Source organism: Crocodylus siamensis, chromosome 5 (genome assembly GCF_052110815.1).
Source record: "Crocodylus siamensis isolate JL-2025a chromosome 5, ASM5211081v1, whole genome shotgun sequence".
NCBI classification, from domain to species: domain Eukaryota; kingdom Metazoa; phylum Chordata; order Crocodylia; family Crocodylidae; genus Crocodylus; species Crocodylus siamensis.
In genome coordinates, this window is record NC_143399.1 from 205,352,869 (window position 1) to 205,380,357 (window position 27,489).

Sequence of the window (27,489 nt, forward strand, 5' to 3'; positions counted from 1 at the left end):
ACTCTTTCCTGGCCTTGGGAGGGAGCATCTTATTGCACACAATCCAGCACAGCTCATGTCTCAGATCAACCCAGTTTGAGGCAAAAATAATTCTTGAAAACTCAGGAATGTTCAAACGTGGCAGATGGAGAGGGGGGATTTGGGGTTTTACTCTCTTCTTTTTAAATAGAAAGCGTTTTGCCTGCCTTACAGCAATTACTCTTTCTAGAAACATTCGCCTTCCAACACCCTTAAATCAGCCTGTCTATGCACCCATTCAGGTTGCCTTTATTGGATCACAGTTTATGGCCTTTTCTCAACTTTCTTCACCACATGATAAAAGCAGGATTGTTGCTTTTTGAAACCTGTTTGCCTTTATTTAGCCACAGCCACAATACTATTGCTAACATGATCATTTTACCCAATAATTTTCCAGTACACAAGGTAATGCATCCAACATGAGATAATTATTTTGGACCTCATAATAACAGATAAAGAAGAATTAATCACTAGACCAGAAATTGGTGGTTGCCTAGAGACCAGCAACTATGACCTGATTGTACTCCATATGGGCAGAGAAAGGACAGGCACAAGCAGCAATAGCTATATTTGGCACACGTAAAGGGCAGATTTTTCAAAGCTAAGAAAAATTATATGCAAAATTTGTTAGGAGGAAGAAGATAAATGAGAACTGGGGGGGTTTGTCAACAGGAGTTTGATGGGCAGAAAGCCACAATTCTGCTATCAAGAAAAGGCAACTTTGCCCCTCCTGAGTCGGTGACAAAGTGCAGACAGTAATTCGAAATGTAAAAGCAACTTGTAACAGGTGGGGGAAAAAAGGCAAGTTATGAAGTACAAAACAAGCGATAAAGGAAGCTGAGGGATTTGATAAAAATCTGTGGCTGGAAGAGCTAAGGATGCCAAGAAGCTTTTTTTTATTTACAAGTATATGAAAATCAAGAAGTCCTAGCTATTGGACATAGCACCGACACTAGATGAAGTTGGACAAGTCATTAATAGTGGTACAGAAAAGGCAGAAGTGCTCAATAAACGTTTCTTTTCTGTACCTGAAAAGCAACAGGCTAATAATGTTAGAGGGTGAAGCTGAAGTACATGCCAGCCTATTAATAATAAAGGAAGAATCTGATAGTCATCTAGTAGGGATCTATCTTCTTAAATTAACTCCTCCGTGCGACTTATATCCAGGAGTCCTAAAAGAACTGTCTGGTGAGATTTCTGTCCCACGGATATTTATTTTGCATTCAACATCCTTGAACTCTGGGGAAATCCCAGATGCCTGGAAGAGTGCTAATGTGCCAGTAGGCAAAATGGGCATGGAAGAGGCGCTGGTCTACTCTAGGCCCTTAGGCTGACAGCAGCCCTCCTGGGCATTGGTAAGGACTTGGTGTGTTGCCACGTGAGAAATGACTAGTTGGGACAGGCAACACTGACTGCCACAAGAACCGTAAGGTGGGGAAGGAACTGCTGAAGGGCAGGCGCTGAAGGAGCAGCTACTGGACTGGAAGGGATGTTTCTAGTGGAGAACGGCAAGGATCCGGCTTAGGATCAATTTACTTATTCCCCACCACCCCCAGCAACCTTGGCAACAAACAAACGAAAACCAATGCTATTCTGATGAAATGTGTTGACTACAAGGTTGGGGGAGACTGTCAGCACAGAGGAGAATCAGATCACCACACAGGAAGAACCGGGTGACCTTGAAGATGGATGTACCAATGCAAAAGTCACGCACGTAGGAACCAACAACTAGGATTTCTGCTCATAAATTGGAAATGATGGAGGATGAGAAAGACCTGAGCGTACTAGTTAAGTCACAGACTAATGATATGACGCGGTTACAAAAAAGGCAAATGCAGCCTAGAATGAATCAGATGAGGCAGCTCCACAATAACAGGGAAATACTGATGCCCTGGTGATAGGACTTCATTTGGAGCACTGCGTACCAGCCGGCAACCCACGCACCAGGAAGATGGATTCAGACTGACACAGGACAGAGAAGGGCTATGAGCATGATCAGGGGGCTGGAGACCTTGTTTTAGAAGAGCTTGGCTTGTTTAGCCTCAGGGAACGAAGATATACGGTTGCTGCCTATAAATGCAACAGGGCAGGAAGCACTAGGGGAGGGAAAAAGGCTATTCAAGCTAGGGCTGTTCAACTTCTGAGCGCTCGGGGGCTGCAGGGCGCCCAGCCACAGGGTGCATCATGCTGCGCCGCACCAGGTGTCGCTCACCTCTCACCACGCCGTGTGGCAGGCACCCCCACTGCACTGTGCCCATACTCCCACGCCATGCAAGGTCCCCGAGCCTCCTGGCCATGGGCTCTGCTGCTCTGTCCACACACAGACATGGGTGGCAGAAGCTAGAGGGCAGAGGGAAAACCCAGAGACTCCAGCAGCAGAGCCATGCAGGGAGCAGTGCCCTGGACCAGCAGCCCAGAGACAACAGGTTAACCCACCTCAAGGGCCGGAGCAGCCTGAAGACCACCTCTTGGGCAGCCCTGATTTAAGCTGAATCACTATTGGCACCAATTAAGTATATGCTGGCCAGGAAGGTGTTTTGGCTGGAAATCAGAAGAAGGTTCTCAGTGATAAGGAGTGAGATCATCTTTGCCAGGAGATGGACGAGATGGACCTCGAGCAGTCCAGTAAACAGGCTGTCTAACATGGCTGCATGGGCTAGCAGGGGATGGACCTCCGTAAACCACAAGATCCCTGTCACTCCTCTGTTCAAACCCAAAACAATGGGAAAACTGAGATGAGATTCAGTTAATCAAGAACAAAAGGCGAGGAATACCACTGCAATCCGCATGGTTTCGTGGGAAATGCGTCTTGCCAAAGGACCCAGTTCCTTCCTTTGAAAAGTCTGTTACCTCTGTGCAGCAGTCTCAAAGGCAAAAAGGGCTAAAGGCGAGTGGTGGCTGTGCACGCAGGAGAGTGGCAAATAGGAAGGCAGTGATTTGAGCTTAGTATATGGCCTCAGTGAGAGCGACACAAACCTGCGTGTCCAATTGTGGCATCCATTTTAAAAAGGTGGCTTTAAAAGCTAGAGAAGCAGCAGAAGAGAGCCACAAAACTGGTGTGATGGCTAGAGAAGATGCTTTACAGCAGGGGTGTCGACCTCAGATCAGTAGGCAGGCCTCATTCCCTGCCAGCAGCCAGGGATTAACACCACCACTGCTCCCCGCAACACTGACTGCCTCCAGTTTCTGCTGATTTTCATCACTGATGGCAATCAAAAAATGCTACCTTCAGTGGTGGCAAAGGGGGGGGTGGGGGGGAAGCAGGGGTGGTGTTAACCCCCTGGGTGCTGGCAGGGAATATGGCCCACCAACTAATATGGGTTCTACATTGTACCAGGGAACTGGCTCTGCTCACACAGCAGTCTCTCCTTCCGATTCCCCATGAGCCAGTGCAGACCCTGGGCAGTGAGAAGCCCTGTGGACCAGCTGTAGCTCTGACACCCCTGCTTTATAGCAGCAGCCTTCGGGCACAAACAGATGCAACCCTTGTCTGGATCTCAAACGATGCTGATGGAAGGCTTGGTAACGATCCGCGCCCCCTTTGATGAAGGTTAAAAGTTGCATCCGTCCATAGCCTTGGAGAACTCCGGCTGTCTCTCATAACAAAGACGACCGAGAGGTGATGGAGTGGGTACGTAGTTACTCGGGTGCAAAACCCAGGGTATGAAAGGACTCCCATCTAGCAAAAAAGACAGTGCAAGAACAATAGGCCAACGAGTGAAGCCAGATGCTTTCCAACTAGAAATAAAGAGCATGCTTCACAGTGGCAGCGATTGACCACTGGAACAGGCAGATTCTCCATCTCGAGGTCACAGCGTCCAGGTTAGAAACTCTTCTTAAACACAGTTTTTAACCAAGCAGAAGCTTTTAGGCTCACGCAGGGTGAAATTAAGGCTTCGATCCATAGGTCAGGCTACATTCTCTCACATTCTTCTGGCTTTGAACTTCACGGACCTACAAGCCTTCAATTCTCGGTTTCTCAGATCTGTGAATCACTGCGTGACTCCACCTCTCCTACATTTTTCACCGCTATCCCAAACGCCCACTCTCCGGACACCCGCAGTGCGTTCTCTGCCATCGCATCTTCTGGGAACAGGCTCTCCACCTCCGCCCATTGCCTTTGTTGGCTTCCCCCCCCCCCATTCCCAGTTCTAGACTAACTCTGCTTTTCAGCTCCTTGTGGATCTGCTCTGGCGGACCTTCACTCTCTGCCCCTCAGCCGTGGGTCTCATGCGCTGTCGGTGCTGGAGGCTTCCCCCTCTGCAGTTCCTGCCATCTGGACCATCTTTCCTGCACCTCTGCTCCCTTCAGATCTCATCTCCCCATACTCACGCCTCAGATCGCTGCAGGACGAGAAGCTAACTGAACTGAAATCATTAAAATCTAGAAAGCCTTCTGGACTAGTATGGGCACGAAAGAGAGAGGTGAAAGACTCGTGGACTAGGGGCTCTGCTGTATGTCACAAGGGATCCAGCTCAGCTGGTTGGTTCCTCTCCAATTCTGTAATTGTTCATTACAGGGTTTATTCTCCCTTCCTCTGAAGCATCCAGGGCTGCACTCCAGCGACTGCCGGTCTCGCAGGGGACTGCAGTTCCTGGGTTTCAGTGAATTTGAGACTGGCTGCTGCTGTCCTTAGAGGGAAGAGGGTTTATAAATTAAGATACTGGAACCTGTGGGCCAGACTGGCTACCGTCACTGGCAAACTTCAGCACGAGACACGACGGGCTGAGCTGCGCTGAGGCACCATCACTTTGCAACTTCTGCTCTACGCTGGTAATGCTGAATGGGACCAGTGCAATCCCCTGCCTACGCACACACATCTCCATCCCCCTCTTCACATCACAACTTTCTCAGCTGAGGGAAGAGGGTAGGCAGCACTCGCACCAAGATACCAGCCTGGCCTTCTTCCAGTTCTTATTTCCAAATGTTAACCCCAAAAGGGTGTGCTAGTTCAATCTGCCCTATACTCTATCAGCAGCACTTTAGCAGACTACAGCTTTGTGACAAAACCAACAGGGTCCTTGAAGTAGCCTTTTTTGGTTCCAAGGCCTGTCTCTGGATTTAATTCTTGGCCCCAATTACTAGACACCCTGACAGACTCAGCCTGCTGAAAGTACGTGGCCCTCTTCCCTCACAGTTGTACTTATATCCTCTCTTTTAGAAACAGGATTTTCAGGCAGGGATTCACCAACCAGGGTGCCACAGGTCCATCGGGTGCCTTGAGATCCTTTCAAGGGTGCCACAGGGTGCTACACAGTGTTGTTAGCAGCATTAGGTTTATAAAACATGGTTCACAGATAAACCCGGAGACTTCAAATAGAAATCCATAGTTGTGGTCTTTCTGAGTTCTTTGAAACAGGAAAGCTGCTCTAATGTTTTTCCCCAAGGCAAAAAAGGAGTGAAGAGAGCTGGCATTTTCCAAGAGGTGTCTTGAGTCTACCCAATGATACCTCGAGCCTAAAAAGGTTGAGTACCACTGTTCTCAGGACTAGTTTCCATCACCAGACACAAGTGGTGGCTATGAAGGTTGAGTTTAGGGAGGCTAACAGATCTTACGGCGACAGGCTGAGAGCAATGGGACTCTTTAGCCTGGAAAAGCGCAGGCTCAGGGGTGATCCGGTGGCCACCTATAAGTTTATCGGGGTGACCACCAGGATCTGGGGGAACGTCTGTTCACCAGAGCGCCCCAAGGGATGACAAGGTCGAACGGTCACAAACTCCTGCAAGACCGTTTCAGGCTGGACATAAGGAAGAATTTCTTTACTGTCCGAGCCCCCAAGGTCTGGAGCAGTCTGCCAGCGGAGGTGGTTCAAGCACCCACGTTGAACGCCTTCAAGAGCAAATTGGATGCTTATCTTGCTGGGATCCTATGACCCCAGCTGACTTCCTGCCCTTTGGGCAGGGGGCTGGACTCGATCTCCCGAGGTCCTTTCCAGGCCTGATGTCTATGAAATCTATGAAATCTAAACCAAGCAAACATGCATGCAAGAACCTGATTACTGAAGTGATAACTTTTTTTAACAGGTCAGTTAATTACTCAAACCAGAGAGACTTGTAGCTCAGCTCTCTGCCTTAGATGCAAAGAAGTGGAGTCATTAGTTATACATGCATCAAATCACCAACTATTGACCCCTTGGCTATTGTTCACAATTTTTAACTGGATCCGTAGAAGATGCTAGGTCCTGTCCACAACTCAGACAGATGACAGAAAAGCCAATGGCTTCTGCCTTTTAGTTCAAGGACTGGGAGAAAAGTGCTGGTCCTCTATTTGAGTTCAACTCACCATTCCAGATTCTGTTCATACTTCCAAGAGTAGCTACATGTTTCTTATAAAATGATCATCCACAAAAGCACTCCAGGGTCACCAAATATTTAAGGCTGGAAGGGACCAGCGTGCCTTCCCAGAAACAGGCCCTAAAGTTTCAGCCAGTGAATCCTGCATCAGGTATACATCTTTTGGGTGCTCTACTGCACCTGTCTTCAAAGCACATCCCATCTTGATTTAAAGGCTTAGGGACAGAGACTATTAGGTCCCTAAAAGGCTGTGCAAATAGGCAACTACTTTCTCTGATTTCAGGCTTCAGTTTGAACAGCTTCAGCTTCTGGTCATTTTATCTCATTATATCTTTGTTGACTAGATAAAGGTCTACCTGTCTACCTTGTAGTCCAAAACATCACCTCAGCCTTCTTCCAGGTAAGCTAAATGGACTTAGCTTCTTAAGTCTGACTAGGGGGCATGTTTCCAGGCCATGAATCATTCTTGTGGCTATTTTCTGAATCTTGCCAATTTTTCAACGTTCTTTCAAAAACAGCTGCCAGAACTGGATGCAGTATTTCAATAATGGTCTGACTAGCAGCGTAGGCAGAAGTTATAACTCTGTTTCTCCTGGTTATTTCCCACTTATACATTTAAAAACTGGGTTGGTCCTGAACCAGAGCTGTACCCCGAGAGCTCAGGCCCACCAGAAGCCCCAAGTTCTTTTCAACGTCACTGCTTTGACAATCACGTGCCCCCGGCCCGCACCTATGACCTACAGTCCTTATTCCTAGCCACATGACCCTGCATGTGTGCATACTAAAAGTCCTGATGTTTAAATTGCTATTAAGCCTTCAAACTTGTTCACAACTGAGGTGAGTGGGGCAGCTCTCTGCTCTTGGAGCAATCACATCTATCTGGTTGCAGACCTCACTGTGTGTGGCCATGTGTTGATGGTTTTATTTGCAACTTTGGCACCCTTTAAACCTACATTTAGAAACCTGCTGAGGCCTCCAGAAAAGTGAAAGCATGCCATCTGCGGAGCATCAGTGCAGTCGGCAGCACTACAGTTTGTGAGAGCGCGCTGCATTACACAGGCTAACCTCGATACAAGAATTATCCAACAGAAATGCAACCGGGCAATACTTACACGTTGGTCTCTTGGGTGGGGAAACAGAAGTATTTTTCATGCTAGATGTGGTTGTAACTGGTGAGGCTGCAGTTGTCCTGGGTGCGGCAGGGGTGTTCTTCACACTAGTTCGAGGTGTTGTAGCAGATGCTGGCTTTGACAGCGAGGTCCGCTTTTCTGTGCTCTTTGCCTCCGCTACCTGATAAAGCAAAGGCTACACTGAAGCCCAGAAATGGTACCTTCAACCCACCTAGACATGGAGTCTGGAGAAACAGATTCTCTCTCAGGGGCTGAAGCACAATGGCCTGCATTCTTAAATACGGAAGCTAATTGCTACTAAAAAAAATGTGTGCTGAAATTATGAAAACAAACATCCTAACTGATGCAGAAACATATGGGTGACCAGGTCTAGCGCAGGATACATGGGACAGGGAGGGTGATGTACGGTGACTTTCATTAGTATCCAGCCATCTCCCCAAGATGCCTTTGCACAACGGCCAGGAGTAGTGCATTTAGATGTGCAGAGTACTATGAGCTCTGCTGCTCCCTCACAGCTCTTACTTCACTAACTGTACGGGACTCCTTGCCACTGGCAAGCAAAAGCTTTTAATTATAGGAACAAAATTCTTTCTAGGCTAGAAGGGCATTTGTCAGATAATGTGCACTACAATCGATCAATCGGATTGTCAACAGTCGAAGCATGAGGGAAAGATGTAATCATTTTCCAAGAAGGAATGAACCATGCATACTTGATCATGGAGCATTTACTCATTATTTTAGTGCTCCAAATAGATGGGATAAGTTTGACTACAACATCAAAAGGAATTACTTTGGATTAATTTGGAATGATTTAGAATATTTTTTTTAAAAGACACTAACTCATGATTAAGATCCTTAGTGCATCTGTGCTAGTCTGACTTACCTAAAAATCTACTAGAAAGAGTGCAATAATCATGATAAATTTAGTCTAGTAACTATGGAAACTGGAAACAAAGCTAGAATTACCTATCAAACGGGCAAAGTTTCCATCAAGAGACACGGACTTTGCTCAGACAGACAAAGGAACAAGTAAATATTCCCCCTTTTACAATGATCTTTAAGACCAAACACTCAGATGAAATCATTTGGACCACTGTGTGTGACGGTTACAGCTTTAACAGAAGTGTTGAAATGGAAAGATTAAGTTAAAGCAGCTGAAAAATCATTTTAATCTGCTCTTGCCATTTTCAATTTTGTTGCATTAGAGCATGAAAAATTTACACATGATACTGAAACAAACAGAAATATCTCTTCAAATTGGATATAAATGTAAGCATCTAAATGTAATGTATTTTTTATTAACGTGTAAGTGTCTAATAGATGCTGTGAGAGATGAAGTTAACAGTTTTATTTTCCAGTCTGAAGCGAAGAGCCGAATGTCGATTAGATTTTTCAATTGTTTCACTTAAACCGTCTGATTTACAGTAACAGACTCAGACTCAGAAAGGTGCACCGATTAAATTAAAACCAGGCCTGGTCCCCTACAAAAAACAAGCATGCTGGCAGCTGGCTCAGTTGTCACACACCTCTGTTAGGAAACCAGAACAGGCTTCCAGTTCTCTACCCCGAGCTGGACTGAGGCACTATCAAAACGACATGAAGTGATACTTGAACTGGAAGGACTGCACACAGTCCTCAGATATATCAGGAAACGGAAGGGCAGGTTATTTCTGCTGCTTTTCCCAAGTGGGGCGGTGCTGGGACATGCTTCAAAGTGCTTGGGAAGATGCTGGGAAAGAGCTATCTACCACTGGGGCCTGGCTACACACTCAAATAAAAGCTGGATAGAAACCAGCTATTGAGTTGTTACAGATTTTCATGCACTAGCTTTATAGCTGGTTGGCTCTTTTGGTAGCAGGAGACTAAGTTCCATTTTGTGACAATTACCATATTTACTTGAATACAACTTGATCCTGATTATAAGATGACCCCCCAATAATTAGATGCTATACATGGAAAATTTATAAATTTGATAAAAGTTTTCCAGGTGTAGTAACTCTAGGAACAGGAAACAAAGCTAGAATTTGGAGTTTTGCCTTGCATTTGTCCCCCTCCCAGTGCTAGAGCAGAAAAAATAAATATGGCAGATCAAGCAACCCCTTTGGCTAACCCTCCACAGCCCCTTCCTGCCTGCTTATTCTCAGACCCTGCTGTCCCTGAGCACATGGAAGTGAGGAACAAATCTGAAAAAGACTGACCTTGAAATAAACATGGCTGTAGCAATTTGCATATAACGCCCATAGACTCAGTTCACCCAGAAATGATGCATTTTACTCTTTCTGAAACTGCTGCAAGTTTTAGCACAGGTACTCTATAAAACACACTTAAGTAGCATGTTAGCACCCACTTGAGAGAGTACAAACCTTTTTTTTTTTTTAAATAATTTTTTCCCCACCAAGGCCAAATCAGCTCCAGATTCAATTGGGCAAAACTCAGTAGTCAAGTTGCAAGATTTGACTGAGCAGAGTTCAATTGTCAAGTCTGTGTGGCTCTTTCTTCCCAGACCCATTGGTGTGGGGCTTTGGATACTCCCCAAATCCAGGTAGGCAGCCTATGTGCAAGCCCCAGGCCTGGAGGCCTTGGGGTTCAGATGCCCCCAATCTTGCTTGGTCTTGATCTCACTTGATCTTAGTCACATGGCTGAGAAACAATGAGAGCACACAGATTATGCATGATATTAGCCCAAAGACAAAAGGCTTATGGATTTACAATATGGTTGATTGGGCTTGGCCCCACTAGTCAAGAGCGTTTCAAGCTAGTGACCCCACAGCTCAGCAGTACTCAGTACGTGCGTGTACTCCAGACACCTTCTTCCCCCGCCCCCCACAAAAGGATCCATGTCCTAATTGCTCCCACTCTGCCACAACTCATGACTAGAACTGGGTGTTCTTGTCATGAGTCCTGGGATCCTCCAAACATTTATATGCAGATGAAGCATAGGACAACCTGGTCCAGTTTCCCCTCACAGAGGGCAGGGCCACATTAATTATATGTGACATGCTGAGAAAAAGGCTGGCAGAGGGATTCTGAGTGAACTGTTTGGGAACCCATTTGGTGACATTTGCCAGACTTTTAAGGCTGGAGAAAAAAAAATAGGAATTGTTGGAAATGGGAGAGACAGGCACAACTCAGCTGTAGAAGTGAAGAAGAAACGGAAATGTATTTAATGCAGTACCAACTTCAAGTCATGGTGAGCCACTAAGGGGGACTGAACTCATTAGGCTCTACCATATTGTTTTATTCAGACAGGCTGCACTAACCAATCCTTGTAGTGCCACACAGACTTAAATCAGGGGTTTTCAACTTTTTTTGGTCAGTGTACCTCCCCAGTGGCCAATCCAGAAGCAGGGAGTCCCCTGGCAGCCAGTCGACAAGCAAAGTCAGAACCAAGGCCCAAGACACAAAAATTTAAAAGAGTGGCAGGTTCCCATGGGCTCCTACAGGCCATGTGTTTTATAGCTGTACTCAGTGTTGGCTGCATTTAATCAGTTTCATGCTTCTTTTAGCAGTGGATCAAAGATCAAGTGATGTGTTTAATGTGGATTCTTTGTATGTAAATGTAAGACAAGGGGCTTTTCCCTCCATGTTGACCAGGGGTACATCCAGGGAAAGAGCCTAGTCTTATATTTGAGTAAATACACTATTTTGCATATGTGGCTGATCTAAATGTATTGTGTGATTAACCAGTTAATTATGTAATACACGTAATGTGTAGCAAGGGCCTTAGACATCTAGGCCACTTCCATTCTTCAACATTGCCCAAGAGAAGGATTCTTTGGGTGACTGGCATGCAGGAAAGCTCTGCCCTTTTCTATCGCCTAATATATTGTATGTCTAGATCCTTAGCCTTTGCCTTGAAATACATCTAGCAACTGCAGACTTCCATAACCTTTTCAGCAGCTTCCTCCAGTCAGCTGTTAGCTGTCTACACATGGATTCTATAACATATTTCAGATGGCTTGCCCATGCTGTAAATCCAACTCATTAACTAACTAGGGTAAACAGTTTCTTCTTTGTCTCGCCTAGACTGCAGCTCTCTATTCCCTAGCACTTTTCTCCAATGGTCTCATTTACCTCCTGGTTCTGAGTCCTTCTTGCCAACTCATCGTTCCAGCTCTTTTTATAGAATATGGTGTTTAACACCCACATTCAGTTCTCAGTTCAGTATTACCAAGTCCCTGCCACATACTCAGCTGCACTCCAAGGTGAGTAACACAGAACAGATTCACTTACAAACTTTTGGAAACAGAAAAAAAAAAAAAATAATAAAAAAAAAAAAAAAAAGAGAGTCCTGAAAGTACCTCTGGGTAGCTCACGAGAACAACTTCTATAAAAGCAGAACATTTCCTCTGCCTATCCCTTCATGTCACAACATGTACAATAAAGTATTTAGGCCTTGACTGATCAGAGCCACCCAGGCTGACCATGCCAGCTTGTGCAGAACCAAGCAGGGCATTCATCTGATTGCTCCATTCTCTCTGGAATTGCACTACTTTTGTTTGCCTGTCAGGTAAGACAGGTTTATTTAGCTGGTGGCCTAGGAGCTTTCCTAGGACAGCAAAATGCTTCTTACCTTTGGTTTAGTGTCTTTTGCAGTTAAAGTGGAGGGCCGCGGGGTACCGGTGGCCGGGCGTTTGGGAGTGGCCGCAGCAGGGCCTGTGGTAGGACTGGTGGATTTTTTGTTTTGGCCAGGCGTAGTGGAAGCTGGCCGCTTGGGGCTGGTAGCGGACAGAGGCCTGGCCTTTTCTGCGGCGGGCTTTGTTGATGGTGTGGATGCTGAAGGCTTTACATTTGACAAAAAGCAACATCCAATGGAAAACACAAAACAGACAAAAAAGAAAAAGAAAACAGCTCATTGTAAACAAAAATGTCAAGCAGCCAGGAACAGAAAATGCCATCAAGAGGAAACAAAATAAAAATTACATTCCGTTTTCTGAGCATAATAAAAGAATGACAGGAAGTAGCAGACTAGCTGCATTACAGACAAGAAACAGGAAGATGGGGCCAAATCCTGATCCACTGGAGTTGCACCACTGAATTCAGTGGATACAGGATGTAGCCCGGAAATGTCCAAGGCAACATAGTCAGCAACAGGGTGAGAATGGGCATGTATGAGTTCTTGGCATGCAGGCCTATGCTCAACAAAAGCACTGGGCATTGCTGCCTAGTGGTATGCACGGAGCTAACTGATTACTGATTTCAGCAGGATCAAGAATATGAATCTCTTGAGTTCTGCTTCACATTCAGCTAAAGGCTGGAAGCATCCTGAAGCAGGTCCCATCACTGATCCTTTGTACAACACTGAGCATAACAGAGCACCAGAGTCTGAGCACAGAGGCCAGCCTCTGCAAGGCTCTGCAATCATTTCCTCAAGCTATCAAAATATGAATTTTCAGAATACTTCAAGAATATTCGTTTGTGGATTCAATACAGATAGCACCTAACGTGCATTAAGTTTAGCATAAATTTGCCGAATTAAATCTGGTTCCAGTCAGGTTTACTGCAGGGTGGTTCGTCTCTAACGGCACCGTTCAGTGTTCTAGCAATGCGGGCTCTGGCTCAGAAAACAGAACTTCGTTGTCACAGCTTGAGAAGCAGAGAAAAAGCAGGGAACTCAAATCAGTGTGAGGCAGAAATGGTCCAAATTGATACCAACCTTGGTCTTCTTCTCAGGACTTGGGGGAAGCTCTTTGTTAGGAGGAGCTGTGATGTCACTCCCTGTCACAGTCTCCACTGATTTGATCTCTTCTGGTTTTGCTGACAAGAGAGAGAGAAAAGATTATTTTAAGCAATGTATAAATTATTTTGAAATTCTTATTTGAAAATGCCAGTACAATGCCAGAGGAGGTTATATGGTGGCTGCTCCTGGAAAGGCTCTTGGGAACTAGGACTGATTTTTGAGAAGAGCTTCCCACTGCAGTGGAAGAGACTATCACTACAAAGCCTCTCCAGAGTTCAAAGATTTCCCAGGTACCCAAGTGGTTCAACTGGGGAAGGAAAGGTTACCTAGAGAGGTTGCAAAATCTCCGTCCTTAAAAGTTTTGAAGACCTGGCTAAACAAAGCCTTGGCTGGGATGACGTAGTTGGGGCTGGTCCTGCTTGGAGCAGGGGGTTGGACTAGATGGGACCCCCCAAGTTCCCTTAAACCTGAATTTTCTAGGATTCTGTGAAAGCGCCGATGGAAGGAAGAGCCACGTGTGTCAATGACTAAGAAAACCCTCCATAAATATCATGTGCAGGATGCTTCTATAGTCTGTTCTTTCAGTTCTTAACATGTGGCTATTATCCATCAATATAAAAATAGCTTCACACCGCCCCTCTTAGGTTTACACTAGCGATACTGCTTCTACTTTTCATTCACTTCAGCTCCTCTTGCATCGCAAGATGCAGCAACTATCCACAGGGCTCTGAACACGGGCCATTCCCAGGAGCCAAAGGAACACGACTCCTACAGCAGCCAAGGTTAGCGAGAGAAAGTAGGAAAGACAAAATGCTGTTCAGACATGCAAGAGACACTGCAGATACTCGTTAGTAGAGAAGTCACTGGAGATATCATGCTTGGGTATTGAGTGTTTCACACTACTTAAAGCTTTAATTAATGGGTTGCCGAGTTGTAAGTCAAGGGTTGCCAGGATTTTTGCTGTAATTTATTCTCTACGTTGTTCTAGTTCCGCCAAGTTATTAAATTACCAGTCGTCTCCCATGCCCGCATTTCTCAAACAGGGACAATAAACGTAATAAACATTTTTCTGTACCCTTCCACGAGCAGGGTCTGAAAGCTCTGTCCGCATGCTACTGAAAAAGGCAAACAGCGGCCTCCAATTAAATGAAAGTATAAAGCAAGAAATAAGAAAAGCCTAAGGACATTTCTCTGTAAACCTTTTAACTTAGTCTAAAACTACTTCAAATCCTCCGGTGTCTTAATGAGTTGCTGCAATGCACACTCTGCAATACATCAAAAAGTGTAAAACCTACTTGGCTAAAGACAATTTTAAAATATTGGAACTAGGAGAAAAACTCTGAATCACTACCACACTGCTATGGAGTATTTTACTGCTGCGCTTCCTTTGATACTTGAAGTCCAGAAATCTCATGGTTCATACAACTGTCTTGCTGCAAGCTGATTGTTTCATTCCCACGTCAGATGGAAATTAAGATACAGAATATCCCTACTGGGTGTTTTTTATTTACACAGACTGATAGGCTACCACCCCACAGCTGACTTGGTGAAAGAGGTATGGAAAGTCTAACAGCAAAATGATCGCTTCCTAAGGTCTTCTGAGGATTACATCCTACCTTCTACATTGCCCGGCTTGTCTGTTTTAGAGGCAAAAACTCTGAAATCGCAACCTACCAACGCAATATTTTGCTCACCCAAACACTCCGAACGTCTTACCTGCTTCTTTGTCTGATACTTCTCGTTACACAATGGTTAAAGGTTTTACTACTCCATGCTAACAGAGAGGACATTTTTCTTGCATCGTACTTGACTTTTCATGTCCTATCCTCCAAACAATGCTAAGAGCTGCACAGTCCTGAAGGCGCACACAAAAATATTTCCAAAGAAAATCTAGCACTATTTTTTCTTTTAATTGAAGAATTATGGCCAAAATCAAGAACCAACTCAAGCTGCTATATTCTGACAACCCATTTATGTTTGGTAACTAATCTGTGCACACAAGTAACTTTTTCTCTACCGGAGTTCAATAATCCATTATGATATTTCCCTAATTTGTCAGCCTTTGCTGCAGGCAACACTGCAGGAAGTAATTATTATCAGTAGTTCTGGGATTTGAGGAGCAAATTTCTGTCCATTAGTTGGCTAAAGCTAACTCTCCAAGAGGATTTTGCGTCTTGGAACTTATGTCTGGAGAGAGCTTTATTTATCTGGATTTGTATAAAATCATGACCTTTGTTGAAATACGTGTTGCAAATCATCTTACAGTCCCCAGCCATAAGATACCCCAAGGTGATCCCCCACCAATCAAATTACCTTCATGCAATGTCAGCTGCTTAATGTTTCAGTTAATTCAGCAGCAACATTAAACCTCTTGTCTGATGAGAGCATTTGAACGCTCCGTGAATCAGCCTGAAGCTGCTTGTTCAGACCCGGATGAATCCTACTTAGATTCATTTGAAAGTCTCATCAACTTGTCGACAGCGCCGTCCTGCTTTTGAGGATCGAAGCAACGCAAGAGAATTCTTACAGACATGGCAGAGTATTTCATGCCTAAGGACGCAGTGGACTGCCTAACTGAAAAATACTATAAGCCAATCTCACTGCAACCAAGATGGACTCAAGTGACAGCCAAGACAAAAAATGGGGGCAGAACCCTAAAAACAAGTTAAAGGTAAAACCTCTGCACTGTAATTCCTTGTGAGATAATGCCAGGGCCTCCCCAAATGTCAATACTGGTTTGACGTAGACAAGGTTGCAACCGCCAGTAAAGCATCTGTTCATGTCCCCCTCTCCCAGTATAACCTCTGTGGCTACTGGGGTACAGTGCCTTACAGGCCTTTCAAAGGGCATTTTTGTTTTGCACTCTCCTCCTTCCATTTAATTAACCACCCGATTTGCTCATCAGTACGTTTGCTTTCATTCAACGTTTAATTACCAGGCTGCTCTTTTCCCAATACTGAACACAGCACTGCCTGGGAAGGTTGGCTACTTACAAGGAATTAAGATTTGGCAGCTTTTCTTTATCAAATTTGTTCACTGTCCATTAGAATAGCTGAGGGAACCCTTTCAAAAACAGAACAGCAAAAGGTGTCCTAAGGACATTTTGTTCAAAGCTACCGATGGACAGGGCCCCTTTCCCGCAAACAGAATTCTTCCTTTGTCTCCTCCAGCTCCTGCTTGCCACCGAGTTTGCTGATGGTGAAACAATTCAGCTCAGCTGATTCATCACAGAGAATCCAATTTCTCCCTGCTGGGAAGGCGAGAGGGGGGCTTGAAGGAGAGCGAAAAGGACATTCAGCCGAGCGACACGCTGCACAGACAACCTGACTTCTATAATGCAGGAACTGATAATGTTAACAAGGGGATAACCCACGCAGCTACTGCAAGGGGAGCAGACTGGGGGATGCTGTACTTCCATCCTTCTTGTCCCCGAATGCATCCATTCACTAATCTGGAAGTAAATCTGGATGAATGGAAATTTAAATTTCAGTTCAGGGCCCTGCAGTCTGCTGTGGTCTCTCACCCCCTAGAAAATGAGCTTTCTGGAAAACAATCTGCAAGCTATTTTGACTAGCACCACTGGGGCAGAGCTTTTCTCCATTCTTCCTGGTCTTTTGCAATCCTTGTACAATCAGTCAGTTTTAATTATGTCCAGGCTTTGATGTTGGTGGTCCAGCTTGCCCTAGGTCTTGCTTCTCTTCGTCTGCCCACAGCACCCTGCAAGATGGTGTTGGTTAGGGGACCGGCCCGGGCCTTCTTGTTACATGCCCACATCAAAGGTGCCCCAATGGCTGGTGCAACCCTGACACTGATTTGACTATCACAGAGCACTAGGGAAAGTCCACAAGGCACGTTTTGTTAAAGTTTTAAACACTTGTCTCTAGGTTTGTCACTGTCTTTATTACAACCTTGGACATATATCATCAGCTCCAAGGGAAAAGAGCAAATTTGGTTCCTGCTTATTCAAGAAAGGGGTCAGTGTCCCTTTTAAGGCTGCCTGACACTTCCTATTACACAACCCTGTGTTTTGGTTGGTTATAATTTAGCTAAATGTAATGGCTTACAGTGAGGGTTTGACATGCTGAGCGTCTGCCTCCAGCAGATTTATTTGTATTTATTTTTTAATACCAGCCCAAACAGTCCAGCCATTTCTGAGAGCGAGGCTAAGGGAAAAAAAATACATTTTGCTGATGCTAAAATGCTGGTGACCTTTTCCCCAAAAAATCTCTAGTGTATGCTGTGGAGAATGGACCTGACATTTGGCAGGGGAGACCTTCAGGTCAGGGATGTTCGCTTTCACCCTCTCCATAAAAATCTGCTCAAAAAAAAGCCACGCTATAAACCGCTGAAAGCCTGCACTGCACACATGCTCAGAAAACCCTTTGCTCAACTCCCAGACAATCAGTGAGCATGGTCAGATCTGTCGGCAAGTACTGCTTACAAGTCTCTGTACATGCCACCACAAAGCAGTGAACTCAGTCCTTCCCTTTCCAGCTCCCGTGTGCAACAGGACTGCGTGTGCACCAGTGCCTAGTGTGAAAACCAAATCTCCCCCCAGCCCAGTGACAGACCAGGGACACAAATTGCACATAAACCGGTATAAGTGATTGGAAACCGGTTCAAATCTCTAACACAACAGAACTTCAGCACTTTCAAAGTGGATGAAACTGGTTTAAGATAAACTTGGGATGAATGCAGTATCAGACTTAACTGATTTAGGTTAAATTGCTTTAGTGAACTTCTGTCCCAGATTCCCTCCAGGCTCAAGTTAGCTCACAGTCCCCCAGCATCCCAGGATGCTTTGCACCTACCCTGTATACTCCCTCCACCCCTTTGCAGGGTGGGCAGGCTAGCCTTGGCCCAAGCTGTCTACTCCACCCAGCAGGGCGGTGTGCTCTAGCGCCCTCTGGTTTCTGGCCTGGCCATTTCCGGAACAAAAAGTGGATGTCTTTTTACTTGCTCATGGGTTCAATCTACGCAGTTTAGGCTAGCCTGAGAAGACTGAATTGCTTCAGCCTTGGGCTTTTAGACCGTCTGTACTTAGCCACAGACTTCACCTGTGAACAGCTGGGCTCTAGGATCCTTCTTCTAGAATCCAGGCCATATGGAGAAGGAAGCCACTCAGTTCAAACAAAGAAGGAACACAACTGACACCAGGTGGAAAGGGAAGGAGAAAACCAGGACAAGGAGACTGGTGAGATGGAAACTGGAGGAAAGGGCAACTGAAATTGGGACTCATTAGACAAAAGAGGCCTGGAACTAGTGAGAGCAATGAGAGCAGTGATGGGACCTGAATCCCATCAAGTTTTGAAGGGAGGGAAAAAGATTGGGACTGGGTAGGCAGGGAGAGGAAATCGGGGTAGGGAGGGTATACAAAGACTTGGTAGGCAAGGAGAATAGGATTGAAGCAAGGCCAGGACTAGAAGAGAAGAGGCTAAAGTCATGAACTCTAGGGGCTTTTGCCTTCCTCTGTAGCACTGCAGGGGGGACTGGTCCTTTTCCACGAATGCACTACTTGCAGTCCTTGCAGCAGCAGGACAGTGACAGTGGACCTGTCCCCCTGCTCTACCTGCAAGGCTGTTTTTGATGTTTTGGGCTCTGTCTTGTAGTTGTGCGATAGACTTGTCTGTGCAGTCTTGTTGGGAACAGGCTAGAAGGATGCTTGAGACTGTGATGATCTTGCCTTGAGGAGGGAATTGGATCAGATTAGGGATTGCCAACCTACAGCTGACAGCTACATCCAGCCCACAGTGCCATCTGACGAGGTCTGTGGACATAGGAATTCACTTGTGGGGAAGCTTTAGTAGAAGTCACTTTCCCATACTGCCACAAAAAAAAAACGCCAGCAGAGAGCACTCTCCCAATGGCACTGCAGAGAAAGTAACCTTGTGGCTGGGTCCTAGCACCCACCTGTCCACCTCCAAACCGAACTGTCAATCTGTCCAGCAGCCTTAAGAGGTTGCTGACTGCTGGATTAGATGACCTCCCACGGTCCCTTCCAGCCCTGCTTTTCTATGATTCTTACACCACAATTTTAGAACCTGGAACAAAACCCAAGATTTCTTAGTCTCAACAAGTTGTAGAGGTACCTCTAACCCAGCCCCCCGGCTTACCCAAGTGGATGTCATATTACATTAGAATCTGGGGGGGGAGAGGATTAAACCTAGCAAGTTCACACCAAAAAGGACATAGAAAAAACATGGTTAAGGTCACAAAAAAATCAAGCTTTCAAGTGAGGACACTGGAGAAGTCCAGTTGCTTGTGCAACCTGGGATTCAGCCAAAATTTAGTCAGATTCAAAAAGGGATTAGACATATTCTTGAAGGAAAGTGACATCGGTAGCTACTAAGCACGGGAGCAAGGGGCACGACCTCTGAATCACAACTTCTGAGATCTTAAATCCTGGAGGTTGCAAGTGAGAGGAACAGCGGGGGAAAAAAACCCATGGTCATATCCAGTGGATTGGGAAAAAAAGATAGCCTCATGCCTTTGTTTTGAAGAACTGGATTTTAAACCTGTCGCCTCCACAGAGTTCCCATGTGATGCCAGGCAAGTCCTTTTAACCATGTTTTTCACAGGTGGTCACTAACTGCACATTACTCATTTTGTGGAGGCTCAACTTGAAAGCCTAGCATCTGGTGCGCAGAAGGGCCGAGTACTCAAATGTGAACGCAGTCAATGGGAGCTATGCTCAGAACCTAAGAGCAGCAGATTGCTACAGGACTATGAAGTCTGACCCATGTTGCAAACTGAACATCCAAAATTAGTGGAAGTGCTCGACTTTCTGACCATGCCTCAGCTCTGCCTCTGCAAAGTAGGGAAAAGATTATTTTTTCCCATCACAGGATTGTTGTGAAATGAATAACAGGTTCTTATACGGTGGTGATGAATGCTATGGAAGATTTGGGAGGAAATTCATAACCGTGTCCTCAGAGCAAGGTTGATGCACTCAAATGGGGCGCCACATTGTGAACAGCAAGTAGAGAGACCTGAACAGCTGTTTAGCTGAGGACTGTTTATGCCAAGAACTGAACGAGGCACGAGCCCTTTGGAAATAACTAGGTGAGCGATCAGATAATTAAAGACTACGTTATAATGCACAGACCTCAGGGAGCCAAATTACAGTTGGCACAGGCAACCTTCACTCAGACCTTAACTTTTCAGTCCTAGACTCTGCAACCTTAAGATTAACGTACTTTCCATACATAGTATTTTTGAACAAGACTTGACTTTTTGAAGGCAGACTAGCTTAACTACCCCCGTAGGCTGACCAAAGTCAACCATGTCTCAGACATGCAAACTCTCCCAACATTGGTCTCGCAGAGCAGTGAACATCCCCATATTTAGACTCTAGCTGCTAGTCATTTCAGAACAAAAGACTACATAAACATGGGAACTACCCTAGTTCCTGTATCTAAACGCGTGTCCAGATACTTGCTTAATTATGGATCGTAAACATAGCCTCAACCAGCGAGGGACTCTTGTATCCAAGCAGATTCAGGATGACAATTTATGCGTAACTGGCTAGCAGTCACAGGAAGAGGCAGAGGTCACTGTCGCTGGGTGACGCTTAGCAGCCTGCAATCTGGAGGAAAAATCAGACTAGATCCAACTGTCCTTTGTAGCCTTCAAGTCCATCACCTAGCCCTGCCTGCCTCAAACCCAGAGCAACCAGGGCCACAGGATGCCCACTGCACCATGCTACTGAAGATCCACTGTATATTGGGACTAATGCAAAACTGAATTTTGGAGCTATTTGAACTACTTTTTCCCCTAAAATAGTTCTAAAACATTACAGGGGGTCACTTTCTACTTGGCATTCTTCACAGAAGAATTTAAAGTCCATTCAAGGGTCGCAATGCACACTAGACCAGCCACAGAGAACTGCTGCCTAGTGAAATGCAGGCTTCTAAGGGGCAGAGCAGGGGAGGTCATCTTTTTCCACTGACAAAACAGATCCCAAATTAAGTCTTTATCCAGAAGATTCCACAGTCAGTCGTTCTCCCAGCGGAGTCAAGCGGCATCACCTTTACTGCATCAACCGGCTAGACAACGGTCTTTGGGTAAATCTGATATCTTTTATTAGACCAACTCATAGTTGGAAAAATTCTTCTTTGCAAGCTTTTTCAAACTTCTTTGCAATTCATTTTTGCAAGACGACTTTTTCCAACTAATACAAGATACCAGATTTACCCAAAGTACCTTGTCTGCCTATGTCCTTAGGCCAACACAGCTACAACCCATACAACCTGTAAGACAAATTTAATACATTACCAGATCCTCTCTGCTTGGCAGGACTCATGGATAACTCAAAAACCTGAGGCTTTCTCCTTTTTCTCTAATGAACTGAATCCACCCAAACAGGTGGGGGTTTTTAGAATACAAAGTTTAACTAAATGCATTTCTTCATCAGTGATTTAAGGCAAGTCTTTAGTGGCCATCTGTCACCATAGGTGAAGGTATTACACACTGTCATGCGTAGCATGTGCAGGATACAGGAGCAAACCTGCAGAGATAAAAGCTTCATGGGGAAGACCTGCACACTACGTCAACGCTAGTGGCAGACAGCTCGGCCAGGTTCAAAAAGGGACGGGATACATTCAAGGATGATAGATCTCTTACTGGTTACTGAACAGAATGGTTGGGATATGGGCAAGGAGGACCTCTGGTCTGACCCAGCGTGGCACTTCTTATATTCTTACGTTATAGTCTTATAGTCTTCCTGCCATCTTCAAAACTCAACATGAACTGAAGCGCCCACAACTTCCCATCAAACGCTGAAACCTGTTCAGTCTGAGGGTAAAGGTCAAGGGGAGACCACCAGCATCTAACACTCCTGGACCATTTGCTTGATAAATTAAAGGAAACTGAAATTTCAGCTCTTGGCTGGAACTGTCCCAGTGAAAAGAGACACTTTCTGTTCATCCATATCCAGTTGGGTTTATCTGACGATGCAATTTCTCTTCTCTACCCAGACCTCCCATCCCAATCACTACAGGTCGTAAGGAATAAAGAAGTTAATCCTGCTGCGCTATACACGTCTCTGGAGTTCAGGCCTAGACAAGTTCCATATTCCAAGGCATCTGCCTCCAGCTCCACAGAAGGTGAGCAGCAAGGCTGTGTAATGGCTTTCAGTATTAAAGGAACGTAACAAAATGGTTTATTATTCATTATTTGTCTGACTGTAGCACCTAGGAATCAGACTCGTACACCAGGTCTGACTGAACAGACAGAACAAAACCAGCCTCTGCCCTGAGGAGCTCCAATCCACATATGAAAAAGGATCCAAGAGATGAACAACACTTGGGAGTACCGGGAAATATAGCCATGTTGGACTGGAGGGAGCTACCTGGATCACTGAAGCCAGTCTGTACCACTACAGGCGTCTGTATCATGCAATGCTACAGAAAAACTGATGTGCTGGTTTTGAATCCACCTGGAAATGCACACAGTACTCCAGACAAGACCTCACCAGTGCCCGGTACAGTGCCATTAGTGCTTCCCTGCTGGAGACTAAATATATTCTAGGATGATCCGTAGAGTAGCGAAGGGGAGACGATGGGGGCATCAACATTGGCAGAGAGAGGGGAGCTGTAAAAATAGCAGCAGTTATGCTACTAGCATGGCCGCACCACCAGCCGCACAGCCACTGAGGCTGCCCAGGGTGTGCAAGTGCCATTATGCCTTTGAGGACCGTGTTGGACTTTCTTGTATATGCATCACACTGTTGGCTCAGTCATCCTGTGATCAAGCAATGCACCCAACTTCCTTCTTCTTTCCCATCAATTCCAACTAAAGAGCCCTTACATTAAGAGAAAGCCTTGCTACAAGTCCCCCAAGCGTGCCTTTGCATTGTCACAGAATCACAGAAGTCAGGTTGGAAGAGACCTTGTAGATCTGCAAGTCCGACCCCCCGCCTGGGCAGAGAAAAACTGGGCTCAAATGACTTCAGCCAGGTCGGCATCAAGCCTCCTCTTAAAGGCCCCCCAGGGTAGGAGCCAGCACCACTTCTCTTGGAAGTTGGTTCCAGCTCCTAGCCGCCCTGACAGTGAAGTCGTTCTTGTGGATGTCTGATCTAAACCTCCTCTCCAACAACTTGTGGCCGTTATTCCTTGTTATGCGGGGGGGCCCTGGGGAAACAGTCTCTCCCAAACCCTTCTGGTCCCCCCCAGTGAGTTTATAGATGGTCACCAGGTCCCCCCTCAGCCTTCTCTTGTGGAGGCTGAACAGGTTCATGTCCCCGCAGTCTCATTGTAGGGCCTGCCCTGCTGCCCCCGACCATGTGAGTGGCCTCCTCTGGACCCTCTCCATGCTGTCCACATCCCTCTTGAAGTGCGGCACCCAGACCTGGACACAGTCCTCCGGCTGCGGCCTGACCAGTGCCGCATAGAGGGGGAGGATCGCCTCCCTGGCCCTGCTCGAGATGCATCTGTGGATGCACGACAAGGTCTGGTTAGCCCTGCCAACTGTGACTTTGCGTTGTCGGCCCATGTTCAGCAAATTTAAAGAGGTTGCTTTTCAACCTGTTGTGTATTAGTTAATATAATTAGAGTTCTATTAACCCAGGCTCAAGGATACCCAACACTTCCTGTTATCACATTCTGATAACACCTCCAAAACTTTGCAAGATCAGAAAATTTCATTTACACACTCCTATATTTTGTAACTAGGTCAACAACGAAGAGAATCAAACTCTGGGACTGATTTCTAACAGCTCTACCTGTAACCTTGCCTCCAGCCCAGTCTTTTCAGCACAACACAATTACTAGCATTTTAACCATTTCTTTATCCACTTACAACTATTCCACTAATCTTCTTCTTGACTAGTTTAAATTAATCAATCTCAGCACTGCATTGATTTGCTTTACTGAAGTCCAGATAGATAGATCTATCCTGCTTTCTTTGTCTAAGGAAATACATTTTCTTTTCAAAGGCAGCAATTACGTTATCTGACATAATCTAGCTTTATAAAGGAGGATGGTGAAGCACTGGAACAGGGTCCCCAGAGGGGTGGTGGACTCTCCATCCTTGGAGGTTTTGCAGACCTGGGTAGACAAAGCCTTGGCTGGGATGATGTAGTTGGGGCTGGTCCTGCTTTGGACAGGGGCCGGACTAGATGCAACCTCCAAGGTCTTTTCTAACCCTCATTTTCTATGATTCTATTAAGGCCTGCTGTATTTGATCCATTTTCCATTCACTCTCATGCCTTTATATTGTTATCTGAATAGCATGCTATACTACAGAACAAAATTTGAAGGAAAGAATAGAGTCATAGGAGTAAATGGAAAATGGATCAAATACATCGGGATATATAGATCCGGTTTGCTATCCTCCATCCATACAGCTCCATTCCTTATTTGACAGGTTCAGCTTGAAGTTGCTGAAACTTGATTGCACCAATCTTTTGAGCTAGCCCAAGCACAACTTCCCTGAATAGTCTGACAATAGCGTGGGAGTCTGCCAAATATGTCAATGAACATGTGATGTTATACATTGAGAAGCAGCTTCATAATCTTTTAATTTAAAGCTAGTTGATCAAAATGGATAACCGCCATGACTGAAAGGACTAAGCACTTAGGGTTTGTACGGCATGATGGAAATCAAGATATTGGTAACTGCTAAGCGTGCAACTGAATAAATGGGGCAATTAAAGAGCTACCAGAGCTCCACATCAAAAGAATCTGAAAAGGATATGGTTTAAAACAATGAATAAGCTGACATGGATACAGCTGAATGGGCAACTGACTGATTATGTAAATGTTACTGCCTAACGTTAAAAAAAAAAATATTTGAGACTAGCTCAAGGCTACCTTGGGAACCGACTGGAGAAAGATGTCCAGACTGTACGTGATTATGTATCTTCTTGAACTCTGGTAATGTGACCAAGGATTTGAAATGAGTGATTAAATCAAGAAGCCTTTCCCCAACAAAAGAAGAGAAGGGAATCAAATGCACTGGATCCAAAAAGTCTCCTGTGACCCGAGAGTCTCAGTCTCCATCACGTCTACAGGTTTCAAAAGGACTTTTGAGAGGAGGACTAGGCACCAATATCTCCACCTTGCACAAAATTAAGACACAAGGAGGTGTTGATTTTCCCTAGGTCATATGGCAAGTCCGAAGCTAAAAGGTAGGAGAGAAACCGAGATAGGCAGTTAGCCATGTTAGTCTGGTCACGCACAAGGCAAGGCAGAGGACACCTTATAGACTAGCTACTTCAGCAACGCGTAAGCTTTCATAGGCAACAATAGTCTGCTCCATCAGATGCTATGATGCAGAGTACAGGGCTCCAAATTTCTAATTCCTTCTACAACCCATTTAAATGCAACAACCTCTCAAAGAAAATACCACCAGGAGTGAAACCGTATGCAGGAAAGACATTGAACCTGAATAGCTGACATTTTCTGTTCTCTTTTCCCCCCAACTGTGCTTACAAAGATGGGTGCGCTACAGTGTGCTCATAGGAACATTTCTATAAAGGTCATATTAGTGTTGGAAATGCAGGTATTCCATTAAATGAAGTCGTTTTGTAAATACTGTGCACTAAATGGTACATTTAGGAAAGGCACAACCAAATCCATTCTCTCCGGCCCAAAGGAGGGAGACATAAAACTAAATGTACTGAGCTTGTCTCAAAAGGCTCACAGCAGGGAATCTTATTTCCAGATGCAATGCTTAATTATCCGGGGGAAGCCTGGCAGAGCTGGGGTAGGGAGCACAAGAGAGGGGGAGGAATGGTTTGAAGTACTGCCCACAGCACACTCAAAAAAGCTTTCTGACAAAGTCAGCTCTTATTCCACCCCCCATCCCTTGTTTGTTTTGTTTAAAGCTTTCATGACTGTCCACATTAAAGAGTACCTGAGAGCATCAGTTTATCACCACTTAGATCCGAGCAAAAACCCAATCGGGTGCATGATAGTAGCTACCATTTTATGCGTGTGATTTATTTCACCTGCCTGGCACCTCCTCACTGTTGTATTGGACTCATTAACACGCCTCGAAATGGAGGTGCAGCTGTACTCGAATGCGACTGTGAATGAGGCCACGCACTCATCCCCTGTCCTCTTCCCAGCGAGGGATATGCCGCAGGCTAAGCTGGACTGAAACATCATTCACGGAAATAGCTCCATAATTCTCATAATGGATTTTCTGTTGATGGCTCTAATCTTTAAAAGTAATAGATTAAGCAATAAGGGAACAACTATCTTTATGTCCCCTCTTCAGCTCATCCATGGCTAAACAAGAGAGAGCTTTTGGACTCATATGTAGATATTTTAGACAATGATTTTAGCCAGAAATGTTGCAGCAAGATGCACCAGTTTACATTTGTCCAGAAGGAACTGCTGCACCATCTCAAACTCAACGTTAATGCTGCTTCTTTTGTAAAACTGTTCAGGAAAAATAGAGTATCTATAGATATAACAAAGCTTACTTTAATCAGAAGTATAATCTTAGTCCCTTCCCTTATTCACAAAGAGTCTAAAGGAAATTCAAATCTCTTTTGACCCAAATGCACAGATCACTAAGTATTTTATCTGTACGTGTTCACTTAATATCAAGTATTGAGGACATTGATGTATTCCTCTGTGCCTGAATCTTATGTACTCAGGCTGGTTTGCTGAAGCACTCTACTTTTATCTAAGCAAGTACAAGCAGAATAAGATGAAAAAAAATGGGGGAAAAGATTGCTCTGCCTCTTACCAACCATAATATCAAACATACTCAGGAATTACAGGGGGAAAAAAACCATTCTGCAAACACAGCTTCACATCATCACCTCTGATTAGACTACTAACGTCACAAGATAATTAAAATATATCTACTGAATGTTAATTTGTGCGCTAAAAACTGGACCCTAGGCATGAACAGAACCTACTAAACTCCTGATACGTCTCTCATCACGACTTTTTTCCCCTCTTCATGTTAATGAGATTCACAAAACAGCCGCATGTGTGTGGACATAATTTGATGAATTGCTGAACCACCTGCAATACAGGCACGGCAGGGTCCGGTAGCTCCCCCTCATCCCTGCCATTTCAACCGTAGCATTTCAAAACTGAAACTGCCTCATACCGTGAACTAAAAGGAGAAACTGCAAGAGGTCTGCCAAGACGCTGTGCACCAAGCGCTGGGGCAAATGCTCTTTGTAACGATTTTTAAGGTCAGTATCGGGGAGAGACTAAACATTGGGAGAGCCTCACTCCGATTCAAGATGACCGTCCGTACTCCTGCTAGACCTACGGCACTGGTTAAGGCAACTCATTGGGAGAAGAGAGGCATACACCTGCCATTTCAGGTATTGGAGTCTCCTAGATAGCTTTTAATGTTTGAAATTTAACATGTGGCCAGAAACTAAACCACCCCCCCGCT

At 45.2% G+C, this 27,489-nt stretch overlaps 1 protein-coding gene across 8 annotated transcripts in view; it reads right to left on the reverse strand.

The window, feature by feature from the left end:
* The window catches only part of MAP4 (microtubule associated protein 4), a 219,784-nt gene that overhangs the window by 19,734 nt on the left and 172,561 nt on the right, over positions 1 to 27,489 (reverse strand). For all 8 annotated transcript variants that reach the window (XM_090048017.1, XM_090048021.1, XM_090048020.1 and 5 more), the window contains 3 exons: positions 13,099 to 13,199; positions 12,016 to 12,225; positions 7,425 to 7,602 (listed from right to left, as the gene is read on the reverse strand). In XM_090048017.1, the coding sequence (XP_089904143.1) occupies positions 7,425 to 7,602; positions 12,016 to 12,225; positions 13,099 to 13,199 (489 nt within the window). The remainder of the gene's footprint in view (positions 1 to 7,424; positions 7,603 to 12,015; positions 12,226 to 13,098; positions 13,200 to 27,489) is intronic.